The sequence below is a fragment of the Larus michahellis genome, chromosome 6 (genome assembly GCF_964199755.1).
Source record: "Larus michahellis chromosome 6, bLarMic1.1, whole genome shotgun sequence".
In the NCBI taxonomy this organism is placed as follows: Eukaryota; Metazoa; Chordata; class Aves; order Charadriiformes; family Laridae; genus Larus; species Larus michahellis.
The window spans coordinates 25,020,419-25,035,966 of NC_133901.1; the positions used below are offsets into that span (position 1 = coordinate 25,020,419).

General features: G+C 37.3%; 1 protein-coding gene across 3 annotated transcripts in view; it reads right to left on the minus strand.

Annotated features, from left to right (window-relative positions):
- Positions 1-15,548, minus strand: part of SLC9A9 (solute carrier family 9 member A9) — a 213,083-nt gene that overhangs the window by 123,782 nt on the left and 73,753 nt on the right. For all 3 annotated transcript variants that reach the window (XM_074590233.1, XM_074590232.1, XM_074590234.1), the window contains exons 7-8: positions 6,300-6,438; positions 5,361-5,466 (exon numbers count right to left, since the gene is read on the minus strand). In XM_074590233.1, the coding sequence (XP_074446334.1) occupies positions 5,361-5,466; positions 6,300-6,438 (245 nt within the window). The remainder of the gene's footprint in view (positions 1-5,360; positions 5,467-6,299; positions 6,439-15,548) is intronic.

The following is a 15,548-nucleotide window of genomic DNA, read 5'->3' on the forward strand; positions in this document are numbered from 1 at the left end:
TGTTGAAGTGACAGAAAGCAACAAAAGACGGAGATGAGGGAATTTTTTAGGCCCTTGTCTGAGGAATGATTATTGGTATTGCACCTGGCTGCTTCAAGTGATACCTGAGCTTCAGTGTTGCACTTCTGTAACCCCAAATGAATTGCTGCATTCCACTTAGATTGGAACTCATACGGTGAGACACACCAGGTTTTATTCTAGACACGCTAAGAGTGCTTACCCTGTTTATCCTAAACCTATTCACTAGCAATAAGACTCCAGATCCTCATTTTATGCAACTCATCATCAATCTCAGCCTAATGCCATGCTAGAATATGTACTTCTCTCTAAAAACAAACACCTTTCTCGTCTTACCTACAACAGGACCTAAGTTAGCCAGACACAAGCACTGACTCAAGTGTGTGCACAGTCTGGTCAAGTGATGCTGTTGAAAGGGCAAGTGGGATAACTGAAACTGCACAGGGTATTGGATCTAGCTTATATGTCAGCAAAGTATGCCTAGAGCTTCCTTTAAAATACAGTATTGACCTGGCACTCCCCATTTTAGAATACAAATAGATCATCCAGAGCCATCTCTGAAGTCCTACAGGCAAGTAATAGGTTAATAACTGGTGGCATACTTGCCCAGTTGTCATCTGTCTTGGCACAGCAGTGCAAATGCCATATTCTTATCTATGAAGAGCCTGCTTTCCTAATTAGACCCAAATTTCATCCTTTCCTCTCAGGAGTGAGCGAACTACAACTTAAGACAGTTGAGGTCTATTTCCTTTTGACCTGGAAGCCAAGCTTGCCCCTTCTGCCTCGTTACTGGGAGGAGTCTACCTACTTCTCTGTATGCCACAACGTGGCCCATTACTTATGAATAAAGGAAAGAAAACCACAAAGCTGAGAATTTAAAGCCCAGAATAGCTTCCTTTTATGGAATAATGTCAGCCCAATGAATTAAAGCCAATCAGGTACCAACCTGCATTGTGCTCTCACAGTGCTCAGAACTGTTTTGATAGATCCCTTCTGAGAGTGATAGAAGAAGAAGAACCGGTCACAACATTTAAAAAAAGCAATGCGGTAGATGATGGATCCAAGGCAAATTACAGCAAACAGATAGGAAAAGTGAAAAGCCACAAGAATAAATACGCTTTATCATCAGTACTAAAGGAACTGGAAGTTGGTGACATTTGTTTTTGCCATGTCCCAAATATAAAGGTAGCCCCAGTGAGAGACCAGATCTTTGGACTTGTCCTGGGTGCATCACTAAGCTGCTTACTTATTTTTGGAGGAAAAGCTTTCTCCCTAGGTAGACTGCTCTCCTGTGAGCCCCTGTGAGCCCTGAGGCAGGTGTCAGACACATCACAAAATGTTCAGACAAGAATTACTGAGGAAGAGGAAGCAGCAGTAATTTATTATCACAAGCTATTTCCTTTATCAGAAAACAATCACTTTGGGCTCAGCTTTGAAAACAGTAAAGGAACAAAGATGATCCTCTCCAACATTTTCTCCTTCGAGATCTATTGTCTTAACTTCATAGCACAGGTCTTTGGCATGTAAAATCAGAGGTTGTTGGCTGTAATTTTGATGCATTTACAGTGATAAATTCTATGTGACTTTGAAGTATGCATTAACTGAATACATAAACACAAATAAATTCACAGATGTATATTTGAGTGCATTTTTGCAGGTATATTAATCTCTTTTTATTTGAATATCTACTTAGTTCAAACATCTGTAGACAGAAAGGGTCTAACTGAGGTGAACATTAAATGCCCATGTACATCTTGGAATCTTTCACAGACTAATGACTGAGTGATCAGTTAAAAATTAGCAAATTTTGTTAATTATAAAGCAAAAGAACGAGCAATTAATAAATCCAAGATGTACTTTCCACATTTATTTTGACAAGTGTTTAATTTAAATTATTTATGATTTTTTTTTTGTAGCCTACTAGTAAATATTCTGTAATTAAGTTTGAAAATGAAAGCAACTATATTAATACTGACCTTACTATAGTACTCTGCTGTTACAACTTTGCTCAGCGGTCAGGAATGATATACTTCAGGGCAAATCAGAAAGTGCACAAATTAGATTCTACTGTATAAGAATCAATTTATCATGCATATGTCACAGCTTGACGATAGGGCTATAAGATTAATAACCATAACATTAATTTATAATTTGCAGTTATCAGTATAACAATAATTGTGTAGTCATCCCAGATTTTTATTATGATTTGCTGGTTTGATCACATCAATTTTTCAACCAGGGTCATGTCCATATATTGTGTGTTATATATTATGGGATATCTTGAGGTAGAGGGATAAAATATTTTATAACATGTTGACTTGTACTACTCTCCATGCACATTTTATTTAAAAAATATGCAAGCTAAACAAGTGAGCACTACCACCTTCTATATCTACAGAAAAAACAGTATAGCCTTTTATTTATAAATAATGGCATACTTCAATATTAGACATCAAACGCCTCATAGTGATTGAAGAACTAGTGTGGAAAGCATTGTAAGGATAAAACTATTTTGCAATTACATTACTTAATAGCTACAGGGAAATACTGATGTCTAGTCCTTTGAAGTTCATTTAGAAGGGATCAACACAGGAAACACAATATCCAAGGAAAATGAAGAGGACTACAGGCATAAATCTACAGTGGATCGAGTTAATTTTTGAAGCAAGCCTACTGAAGTCAAAGACTTCAAACTATGAATTTAGTTCATTGAAGGGAGTGGTCCAGCAGAGTCATTGCCTGGTTGTGATGCTCTCTTAATTCTCATTATTGCTTTTGAGGATAGACACACTTGACTGCAAAACCAGATGATTTATGCATTAAGACAAAGGGCAAAGCAAGTAAACTGGAAATGATAGAGTATGAATTAAGAGCTGAGAGTGTTCTGAAGGATGACTGACTTTCCCCCCGGCTCCCCGCGCCTTCTGCAACAGGTGCTTCGTGCATCCCACGCCCACGTGGGAGACTGCGCACAATAACTGCATTGTACACACATTTCCTTAGCATTGGTATGAGAAATCACAGCCACCTCTGAAATCTATACCTCTAACAGAACCTAAGTCTGATGAAAATTTCTTAACCAATACAGTAATTCTCCTGTTGAACTGGAAATCTAAAATCATGTTACGAAAGGAGGGGAGTTGGAGCTATTTCAGATGAGACTGAGAGAAGACGAAAGCGACATCAAAACTGGTTAAACCAGACAACTAAAAATATCCACTCTAAAGTGTAATGTTAGCCCAGTACTAATAAAGTCAATGCATTCACAAAACACAGCTTTGAACTTCTGAAGCTACAAGAAAGGCTCCATGAGGTTTTTTTTCCACCGTTATCAGCTTCTGACAAAAGCCTTTCACAGAAACCAAATGGCAAAGACTCAACTGATAAAACTTTCAAGATTAAACTTTGCCTCTTCACAACAGTATAATTAAACATTTTCCACCTGAAACTCAGAACACATCCATGAAAAAAAGGATAGTGACAGACCTAAAAGGGCTTGGTATATTTTTCTTGTAATTTGTGTGTTGGCAGAGCAATTCTCTTTTATATGCCTATATCAATTCCTTTATTTATAGAAACAGCTAAATTTCCCAAAAGTTTTCTATTTTTTTCCCTTTAACTGGAACTTTAATCTGGTTGCACTCTCTTTCTCTGACTCTCCCTCTGCCCATTTAAAATTCCTTACCATGGCTACTGTAAAAACATCTGTGGTGTTCAATAATTAAGTCTTTTATTTCAGATATTTTATACCTCACAAAAGAAAAGAGAAATGAAAGACTCCTCAGAGTGACTACCAGGAGAGACTATGGTGTCTGTCATCACATTTGCAGTATGCAAAAAGACATATGCTAATTATTTTTTTCTCTGGATGTACAGTCTAATCCTATGCCCCCAAAACGGAAATTGCCTTTGGTGCAGAACCTGAGGCTCTGAAAGATATTACTGTTTTCCTTACAAATCCACTTTTTGGGTATAATATGTAACTTAACAATTGTGCATTTGCTGAAACATAGCATCCTTGTTATCAGTTGGGAATGTATTTGAAAACAGTCTTTCCTTGGAAGTCATTGGATTAGGAAATTATTACCTCCAGTAGGAGGCAAGTGATTAATAATCATCCTTCTTTACTTCCATTTTTATGTCACGTTTTAAAGAGCCGTTAAGCACAAAGACACAAAATGGACTTTTATTCCAGCTGGTATCCAGTTTTATCTGTGTCATGGAATACCACCCTTTTGTTCACTTCATGTGCTTCTCTTTTTATTCATTGGCCTGAAGATTTTGGCAGTAAGCAGGATGCAAATTTGTATGTTTAATAAGGCAAAGATGCCAGAAGATGCATATGTTAATACCCATTCAGAAATAGTTTCATTGTGTGGCTAATATTAAAAAAGTAACATGCTGGCTCCATAGAATTCAGTAGAAATATAACTGTTGGCTTCAAAACGCTTTGAACAGTTTTGTAAACAAACCAGCATGGGCTGCATTAACACTCTATTAAACCGCTTTCTTCCCCTGATCATCCCTGACATTAATTAGAGCACTAGATTTCAGAGGTGACAGCATCAAGGACATTAAAATGATCGAAGTCTTACAAACTTTGTTCTTTCAAATTGCACTATACAATAGGCTGCTGTTGAGGTAAACTGTATCCATTTAAATTTTTGCCTAAATTTCTGTGAACTCTACATTGTAAAAAGCAGTCCCAGAGTATGTACTTGACTGTGATTGCACAATTTCTTTGCCAGTATTAACAAAAACCCAATCAGATCACATGTCTTTCTACCTGTCACTGGGACACGACTGTACTTCTCCTGTTGCAAAAGGTGTTTATGGAGGTGCACCGAACAAGATAAATTTAAAAAAAAACAAATCCAGAGGTGGCTGCAACCCACCGGCAATGTTGAGGATGGCCCTTTCCTCTGTTTAGTCATTAGTAGTTGGGAAAGAGGAGGAGGGAGCGGGACAATGCAGTGCATGCAGAGCAGCATGCTCTGACAGTCACGCGGCACTGTGTATTTGCTTCCTCGTACTTACCATCAGCTTTGGTCCTATAGCTTGGCAGAAAACAGTGGCATCAATAGTGGGACTAATAGGGATGGGACAATGTAGGCAAGGTAGGGAAGAAAGACTGATGACTTCAGCCTGATCTACTAAGCCTTTGTCTGGAAGAACTATTCAATGTCTCTATAGATTTGTTCTTAGAGATGAAACCATCTCCAATATAGCAACTGGCTTTTAGAAGCTTTATACATGATGTCACACCCCAAATAAACATGCCACTTGCCCATACTAGAGGCATATTATAAAACTGCTTTTATTCAATAAAATGCAACACTTACCTGTAAGACCGGCGGCCTCTGCTGATAAGAAGGCACTCCAGGATAGGAGGAAAAACAGACCTGTCTCCAACATAGGGAACTCACACAGCTTTGTAAATTTTGTCAAGTGCTAAAAGATTACTAAGGAAAAGTAAAAACACAACTGTTTTGTAAGCTAAAACTGCCCCAACCTGAAAAAGGATGAAAGAAAGCAAGCTCCCCCACCATACTCATCTATAAAAGTTAAATGCAGGAAAAACTGCACCGCTTCTAAACTATCTCAAACAAAGAGAAGAATCCAGCACAGGTTTTAAATAGGTGAATTCTACAATTCAGCAGTTTCAAGTACTTTTGTGGTTTTTGAACCAATGCCTAATTGACTCCATTTGATATTCTTTTCCCAGAAAAAGGGAAAAGAAAGTAACTTTGTCCAGTTTGGTAAACAAACTGGCAGTTGTTTACATTTGCACCAATGCAAGAAAGATGAAAATCACTGCTCTTTCTACCATAGTATTTTACATTAAGAGCTGTAAAACACAAGAAAAAAATGCAGGGCAACAGATATACCTTTTATTTCTAGTTTAGGAAAACTGACTGACTTCATTTGTAGTCTAGTGTTTGCCTTGTATTTTTGTATAATTGTTGAGAGTCTGAAGTTCATAAATTAATGTTTTGACCTTAAAATACTTCAAAAAAAACTTTCCTAAAAACATAATTATTTGCAAATAGTAAAATAAAGACCAGAGTCTTGCCTAATGTTAAAAAGAAATTTGCATATTAAGTTCTTTGTGGACTCTGACAAGTGAAATTTCCTGTCGATGTATGATTTGACTGTTTTCAAAGTCTTGAATTAACAGTGAAAAGGTTCAGCCTTAAACTAAAGATGGTCAGTCTCAGATATCACACATTTTTCCCAACATATAAAGATTTTTCTCTCTGAAAACAAACCATAAAGGATATTAAAGCTGTGACAACAGCGTAAGAGGATCCCATGGCAAATGATCCAGCAAAGATCCCTAGGAAATTTCCCACTGACTGGAAGAAAGCAGCAGCATCAAACGCATTAGGATTCTCCTTAGGACTGTAAATGGATATGGAGCTGAAACAAAAACAAAGGGATGGCTGAGAGGGAGAGAAAAAGAAATAAAGAATTCAATCCCGTCGTTATGATATTGGAATCAGTACTTGAAAATGGACGTTTTCAGGGACTCAAAATGTAAAACAAGGCTTCTCTGGGCTGATAGCAGATGGGAGAGCAAAGCAGATGGAGACTGGGGGGGAACACAGTTTATTTTCAAAGTATCACACTGGAAATCAATAGTCTACTGCCAGTCAGTAAACATTTTTATACTAGAAGTGCCATAAAGAATATTGTTTCCAGGCCAACTAAACATTAAAAGGTGGTAGGAGTATAAGAAAACTGCAGGGAAGATAGATAACTTTGAATTATTTATTGGCCATATGTCTTCAGAGCAGTTATATATTCACAAATATTCTTGATAAAAAGTGCAGCTTTATGGCTGAAGCTCAAATGGGTGACACAAATCACAGTAGGTACCAAATCTGCAGCAGCAATCTTGTCATAAACCACCTAGTAGTTCCCTTCTTGGTATTACCCTTCATAAATAGAGCTGAAAGCATATCAAGAGCTCAACCATAGGAAACCTTGTGGACAGAATGAATGTTGTCCTACAGAAGGAAACTACTGCAGTTGTCAAAGGTCATCTCCTATATCCCACCCCTCAATACAGCCATCAAGGGTATTTTTGAATGGGAAATGATGCCACCAAAGGGAAGGCCGTGCACTAAAGCATTTTTGAGAGTTTCAGGGTTGCTATTTGCCACTAGTCAGTTACTGCCCAGAACACTAGTAACACCAAGTGTGTATGCCTTTTTTCTTATTGAAACATTAAATTTAACAGATACAAAATAGCCCTAAGCGTCACTAACACTAATTCGGCAACATTTTAGATCTTTGTGGTTCTATTGCTTTCAGTACTGTCGGTCTTTTATGTTCATTGTCAAAGAAACTGTACTGAGTTTGGCATTGGATTACAGAAAGCAGCTTGGATTGCTGGAAAATGATTGGTATTTTAAGCATTAAAAATTTAGAATTTTTAAAATGTTCTGAATATTTTAAGCTCTTGCATATTAAGAACATGATCTTGGCGGTCTGATGTCTTCCATCTGGAGATGAGGCTTAGAGATGAAGCTCTGTGTGGAGGATTTTCTAAACAGTTGCATTCATTTAGGAATCTCCAAATAACATGAAGGAAGACATGTGAAAACAGATCTCATGCTTTCAATCTGGAAAAAAGGCATAAGGATTCTAAAGGCATATGGTGGAGCACCACTAAATACGAGTGGTGAATACTTATCCATTACAACAAAAATTACTAAGCACCAAAATCTGATATCTCCAGTTATGCTAATTAGCACCACCACAAAACTAGTGAGATGATTTGTAGCAGAAAGTGCTATTAATATAAATACAAAAAATATTGTTCCCAGAGGAAATGCTAATCGACAAAATGTTGCTATTTAAATTTTCAGTCCTCTTTCGATTGTGACTCTCCTAGACCAGAGGTCAGTTATAATTCTTTGCTTCTCTTGCCTTCAGATGATTCTTGAAATGTTTGTCATCTCTGGCCTACTCAAAATTTATTGGTTTAGATCCCATATGAAATAATCAACTATATTAAGCCATAGATAGACTTTCTAAACTGATGGAATAGCTCTATCAAAGGAAATCTTATCAGCTGTGATACTGTACATTTATAGTCTAATTTACTAAGTGTATTTTGTATGCTTAGGGAGGGCTTCGGTTAGTTATTTAAAGTTGAAACTACTTGGTAGTGTAACCAGAACTGTTAGATATAAAACTTTTAGGCATGTCTTGACAGCAAAGCAGCCACTTGGTTCTCTGATATTTGCCCCAAATAGGAACTGCACCTGCTCTTCTGTATCGCTTAGTGAATCAGGAATTGATCTTTTGTGCTGCCACAAGCACTGAGTGGTGAATTCAGAGAAGTCAAGCTGCCTACACCCTAAAATCAAGGAAAATTGTTCTATTATATTGATGGGCTCTGCCCGCAGAAGGGATGGTCAGTAATGAAAAAGTAAAATAAAAATCCTGACATGGAGTGAAAGTTTAGTAGTCAAATGTAAGCTATAGCCATTAACGGCATTTTTATTAAGTATGTTAACCTTAAGGCAAGAAAGGTTGACTTTGTTAAGACCAGTTAGAGTTCCAGTTTGCCCTCCAGTTTACCAACAGCTTTCAGGTATGTAGAAAACTAGAAGAAAGCATCCTATTCTTAATGTAGGTATGTCGGGAACAAATACGGAGTGAATCATTCTCACTGGGAAATTTTTCTACTCAATATGCCCCCCAAGTCACATGATTTTTTTAAAGCACCATAACACAACATATGCTCATTATATTAACTCTGGTTTCTGGTGTAAATCTTTCCAGAACTCAGGTGTCCCTATATCTCAAAGAGTATTTAGTTCTATTTTTCATTTTGCATTATTCTTTACTAGAGCTATTATTTCTTTTTCTGAATATGTTTCATCTTTAACGCTAATTTTTAACTCTTTCAAGCATCTAAAATACATACTAATTTACCTGATAGTTTTTCTATATAAACTGTATTTCAAGAGAAGAGAATTTTATCCTGTTTGTTCCAGTACTCCCTGACAAGCCAATTATTTGACCTAAACTCAAAATTGTAACGTTTAACACTGGAGAGAACTATAGTTAAACTTAAGAGTGCCCCTACTATTCTTCTTTCTCAGAGAGTAATTCAAGAAAGATGCTGGTGTGACTTGCCATTTCTGCTATCTGCTCTCTGCGCCTGATACAAAAGGGGTTGATCACAATTCATTAACAAGTAGCATGTGAGTTTGATACTAAATTTGAAACTGTGTTTAGTTTCTAATTGTTGAATTAGTATAAGAAAAAAAAAGGTTTATTTCTGTAAATTTGTATCAGAGGTGGATTAAGCAAATCCTGAAAATAAATGGAGTAGAAAAAACTGTTTTCAGAGATTGATAAATCAACAGAACTAATGACAAAGATACGCTTTATCTACCACCCATAATGAGATGGAGTGGAGGGATAGAAATAAAAGATTTTTATTGGGTCCTCACTGAATCCTTGACAAACATATCTCACAAACACCTGCCCTAGTGCCTACTATCTATCTATATGTAAGTTTGGTAACCTCTGCCTCTCCTTCAGGTTGGAGTAAAGAATAATAATTAGTTTCCTTACTGGTTCTTATAAGGATTAGCTAGCCCTTTCTACATTAGAAACTATTAAACAGATCACTTTTTCTTTCCAGTTCTTCTGTGCTTCCTTTACCAAATAACAACGGACAGGGTCAAGTGCTTTCACAGCTTTCAAAAATGAAATAACAGAAGCAATATTCATTTATATAATAAATTGCAAGTTAGGATGGTAGCTTTTGCTTGAAACAGAAAGAAGAATTAACAGTTTGTGCCAGTTGTACGGCGCTGATCATTCTGCTTCTTCCCTTCCCTCATCTGTTAAGATCATTTTAGGATGAGGCTCAGCATGACAAAGAATGAATGTTTCTTTCTACGGACTTATATGGGGATATATTACTGAAGGTCTCCATGACAAGCAGAAGTGCTACTGTAATAGAAAGAGTCGAGCCACATTTCCAGTTACATCTTAATTACTTGCTTTTTACATCTTCAGTTATTCTCAAGGAAAATTTCATTTATTCATAAGATCTTCTGTAAGTTTTCCCAGCCTGTGAATGTAGCACAATGTATTTGCCTTTTAAAAGAAACTGAAAGTATTTAGGATGAGAGCAAAGGCTTGCAGTAAGTCATGGAAGTTTTTTGAGGAAAAATCTGTAGGTGAGGTTAAATCTTGTATCCCACCTTTTGTTCCTGTCAAGGCCTGATATGCCTAGGGCTAGTGTGGCAGCATCGAATAAACGAGATGTTAATCAGTTGTAACTAGCGGAACAGCACAAAGATCCTTGGTTTTGATATAAGCCAGTGATGTAACGTGTATCAGATGAATTTTAGGAAAAGGCAATGTGCTGAAGAAAATACACTCAAGCATCAGAACTGTGTGCAAATGGCAGAAAATTTCTAATTTTATGATATGGAATCAATGACTAGAAATAACCAGTAAATAAACTGTTTTATTTCTTTCTTCCTCCTTCTGTCTATTTGACCAACATGAAAACAAACAGCTTATTATCTTTAGATTTAGATTTCTTTCTACTTGCTAAGCCAAAGGGCTTCCTCTTGCCCAGTGGTCTCCTTCCTATTTGCTGCACTATCACGTGCCACATAATAGTGCACAGAAGAGAATCAGGGACAATCTAAAAAAAAAAAAAAAAAAATCATCCCTGAAAATACAGAAAGGTCAGATATTCCTTAAAATACTTTGATTGAATGAAGTAGGATCTCCCTCGGGTGACAAATAATTATAGAACTACATGGTGATTTCATCAGCTGCTAATTAAGAAAAATAAAACAGGCCAGGGAAAAAAAAATATTCTAGGGTTCAAGGTTGTTTTTAAGAGGGAAAGAAGGTTATTTTTTCCTGACCTAGGTATTATACCCATACAGAACAAGGTAGGTCGCTATACTGTGTTAGAAAACTTGGAGCTTTCAGAGAAGTGGATTGAACTGAACGATTTCTGTTCCCACACAATTTTTTAACGATCTAGTTTTCCTAAGTGTTGAAAGGAAGCCAAAAAGAGAGAATCATAATTTTCCCACAACGTAAGTGTCTGAACTAGAAGCTGGATGTGAAAGTGCATGCATAGCACCAGACACCTACACCTTCTCTTGGCAAGTTTTAGGTTGGTAAAGCCTTCCAGGCTTCCTGATAAAATAGCTCCTCACACAGTAATAGTAAGTAGATGAACTATAAAAATTAAAACAAATGCGGTAAGACTGGGATGTGATCATACTAAGCCAACAAGAGTATGTATGAAGTAGAGAAGTTTTGCAGAGAATTAAGGCACGGCAAAGAAGAGACACGGCAGTGCAGGAAGGCTCTAGGACTAGCAAAAGCAGCTGATTGTAACAATAGTGTGAGGCAAATACATGGAGATCCTCTAGATGAAAATTTCCAACAACAAACAAGCTTACTGTATTTTTCAGACATGTTTAAAACAGTGATCAGTAACCAACACAAACGCACAGAAGGTGCATTAAAAGAACACAGATGAGTCTTCTGTACATCCTTCTGTATAAACAAATCTGTCTCCTTGGAATTTATTCCTGACAATATTTGCAAACTTTTAGAGAATTAAGGCTCCAGAAACATGGATTTCACAGAAATATACATATTAAGCTTCTATTTATATAAAAACTGCAAAAACAAAAAAAGGAAAGTTACTGGTGGCTGAGTTACTGGTCAGACGGCTAGTATTTGAACCTTCATTTTTCTGAATATCCAAAACTTTATTCTCCTTGGCAAGGCGTCACATTGTGGGTTTTTTCCACTCACAACCTGGTTTCAGCACAGTGCTAGCAGCGTTATTGGTTTTAATTCTAGAAAAAAGGTCTAGCAGTCATTTTAGAAGCTATTTTCTAGCTGGGATTACACTCTGTTCCTTTGCCTCTGTGTCATGGCATATTTGCTTTCTCTCTTTTCTGTCCTCACTTTTGATACTTTCTATATTTTTCCAGACTTTATGAACTATTATAGGACATTTTATTTCAATTACTTTAAACCAAACTAACACTTACTGTTGCTGTACAGAAGGCTTTTACTGTTTATGAAAACCTTTCTCAAAATGGATTTGTTACCAGTTCCAAAGTGGCTAGCTGCTGGCAGATGTCAAAGCATGAGCAATGGTGGAAAAGTAAAGCTGTCATAGACTTTATGGAAAATATAAATTTTCCCATTTATGAGCAAAAGCAACATCTGCATGAAAATAAAAAAGGAATTCAGGGTCTTTGCTAGATTTTCACTTAGCATAAAATATCAGGGGCTAGTTCTGCTGTCTCAGGCTCCTTTTTAGGTGACATAAGGCATCCTCAAATCTGATGCAACTGGATAGCTTACTAAGTCTTTCAGTGGTATTGCAAAGCAGCTGCAGAATTTGAGTAACTCTGTCCCTTAACTTGGGCAGCCAGAAATCAGCTTAGCTCACCAGGAGTCATTTTTGGCAGCTTATGATAAATATTTTCTACACTGGTAACTACTTCAGTTTTCTTTTGTGTTCAGGCCTGAGCTGACACGTGGCAGCAGCTTGCAGTAAAGCCAGAGAAAATAATGAGTAGTTTGTGGTGTTCCAGGTGGACTTTCTCTAATGCAGATCTTAGTTCTCATCTACCTGCAAACAACAGGGACACAGAAAATCTGTCATAGTCCCTCCTTCTCCCCTGCTTCCCTAGACATTACCCTTAGGAAGCCTGCTCTGCCTCCTTAGGGAGGCTTGGAAACCATCTCTTTATCATGGTGATCCTGTTGTTGCCCTGAAAATTCCACCACCTTTGCCTTAAAAGGACCTGCTATCTCGCCCATCTCCATAGGGTTGAACCCAATATCCTGATGCCCAGAGACAACCTCTGCAAGCCCCCCCGACAGAGGTGCTGGGAACATCCCCTCCCTCTGATCCTCGTCAGAACTCGGTCACTACAGACCTGTAGTCACTACAGACACATAGAAAAGAGATGCAAGATGACAGTTTTGACAATGAGTAACGATGTAATGGGCCTGCAGGCTGAACAACTTCAAGTCTAAAGTCATATCTGATCTGGAGTGGATCTTCTCTACCCTTTTGCATTTGAGAAATGGTATGTGCTTTCCTAATGTATCCGTACAAATATCTTAACTTTTCATTATCTTATTCTAGGCAAATACTACCCTATTTTTATCTTTGACAGAAAGAAATCTGGACGAACAGCAACCTAGACTTAAAATTCTTTTTATAAAAGAAAATCAAGGCTTTTATAATAAAATATGTTAGCATTTATCTGAGGCTTGGTATAGGAATGTTTAATTTTAAATGACTGATATTGCTTCTAGATGTCTAATTTTCATAAATCTATTTGAAAATATGACAGTCATTTTCTAGTGACGACTCTTTTCCAAAAAGCCTGTCCCATATCTTTGAGAGGAATGAAGCACATCAGCAGAAAACAGATGGCTGATAGTGAGATGTCTGTGACAGCATGTGCTGTATTCTGTGGTATGCTATTACCAGTGTCTGACTGTCCTTACTTATGAGTTGATCATATCGAAAGGCACGTAATTTGCAGATTTCTGTGCCTGCAAATATGATCCTTTCTCATTTGGGTATCAGAACTGTAATCCAACTCAGTGTTAATTTCCATTCTTTGCAAACACTGCACAAAGAGAAATGGCCTGTGTATCTAGAGCAGCTTGAAGTCTGTCCTCCCAGTTAGGGAGCTCTTAGTGGCTTCATCAACTGCAAAGATGCGCATAGTGTGGAGAAAGTAGAAAAAAAGAATCAACCATCAAGGAACATATATATAAAAAAGTAAATTATTATTGTATTAACACGAAGAGCTGGATTTCTCCTCTGCCTTGCATCTCTCTGTAATCACTTATGCCTATGCAAAACAACTTATAAATTAGAACAGTACTGTAAAAAAAATGCAGTTTTTCTGCATAAGAAAACATGGCTAAAAGTTACAAACCAGTGGTGTATCGAACTACCAACGCTCTGAGTTAACAAGAAACAATGAACAAGGAAAAAGATTCTCCGATTGGTATCTGGAGGAAAAAAGAAACAAATTCCTATATGTTGTTTGAACCAAATCTACTATGTCATGCTAATTAAACAACTCAGGTAGAGCATATCTAGTGGATAACAGTACCTCATACTTTGTGAAGGCATCTTCAGGCCCCTAAGAAGTGCAATAATCCCCAAGATACATGTCAGCTAAAACTGTTTCCTGAACAAAAAGAAAATGGTAAAAACCAAAAAGAGAACCTAAAATTTAAATTTATATATTGTGCCATTAAGGGAATTAGATGTGCTGTATGCGTTAACACTAACACTTGCCTGTGAGCCTGAACTATCTTTTTGCTTCCCACCTCCTGATACCCGAGTTGAGAGCTGTCATCTGCTCCCAGCTCTCTCACTTCTAGAACCAACCATCTGAACTTGTAAAGTGATGTCATGATTTGTATTTCTCTAATAATGTGTGCAGCACTTACTTTCTTCATATATGGCTAGAACTTTATCTGCTGTCACCTGTACATTATTTTTCTTCATTATATCATTCTTCACCTCTGTATTATCCTTCAATTTCTTGTCTGTGAGCCACTAGCCTCCAGTTACTCAGAGTAGAGTTGATAAATATTTAGCAGAAACATTTGCAAGACCTTCCGTTTATGTGACAGTTCTTATCATTAGTCCAGGGTGATGAGCCCCTGAAATAAAGATTTTCAGTGAAAATGATGTACCTCTTTTGAAAGACAAAAACTGAATTAATGTGTAATTGCAAGTGTTCTATGAGAGTAAGGAAGAAAGTTTAATGTGCTCTTGGAGGAGTAATTCCATCCACGGCTCAGGTTTATTTGTACAAAAGTGGCAAAATGTGATACTATGGGACTTAATTTACTCTACACACACAGAGTGCAAAGAATAAAACATCAGAGCACACTAACAAGACACTGACTGATGTGTCCATAGGAGGTAAGGAGGGTGATTACCAGAAGGATGGGTGGTCTTAATTAAAACCCCCCTTTCATACTAAAATTGTTGGGATAACTCCAGGATGAGACAATGATGCCTTTCAGTGACCCTCATCTTTTACAGTGACTGCACTCTTGCAAGTAAATGTGACATTTATCTATGTCAATTGAATTCTACCTCCCTGTTGATAAAACGATGCAGCCTGATGGTTGCCTGCGCTGAGCGATACAGGTTAGAACGCTGCAGCAGATTACCACTAAATGACTATGATTTACTGCCATTCTGCTTGAGCGCTCTAGATGAGAATCTGCCTCAAACTACCATTGCAATGATGAGTATCTAAAGTAACTCCACTGATTCAACGCAGTTGTTCCAGATTTACACTGATATCACAAAAAAAGTAGCATATGACCCAAACACTTTAAGGAACATTTCAAGGAGCATGGTTAGCCATGAAAAATCCTTTGCCCTTAAGGGTAACTACTAGAGATTAAGTGGAAACAGTTTGCAGTGAACCTTTACTGAATCGTAATTTTCT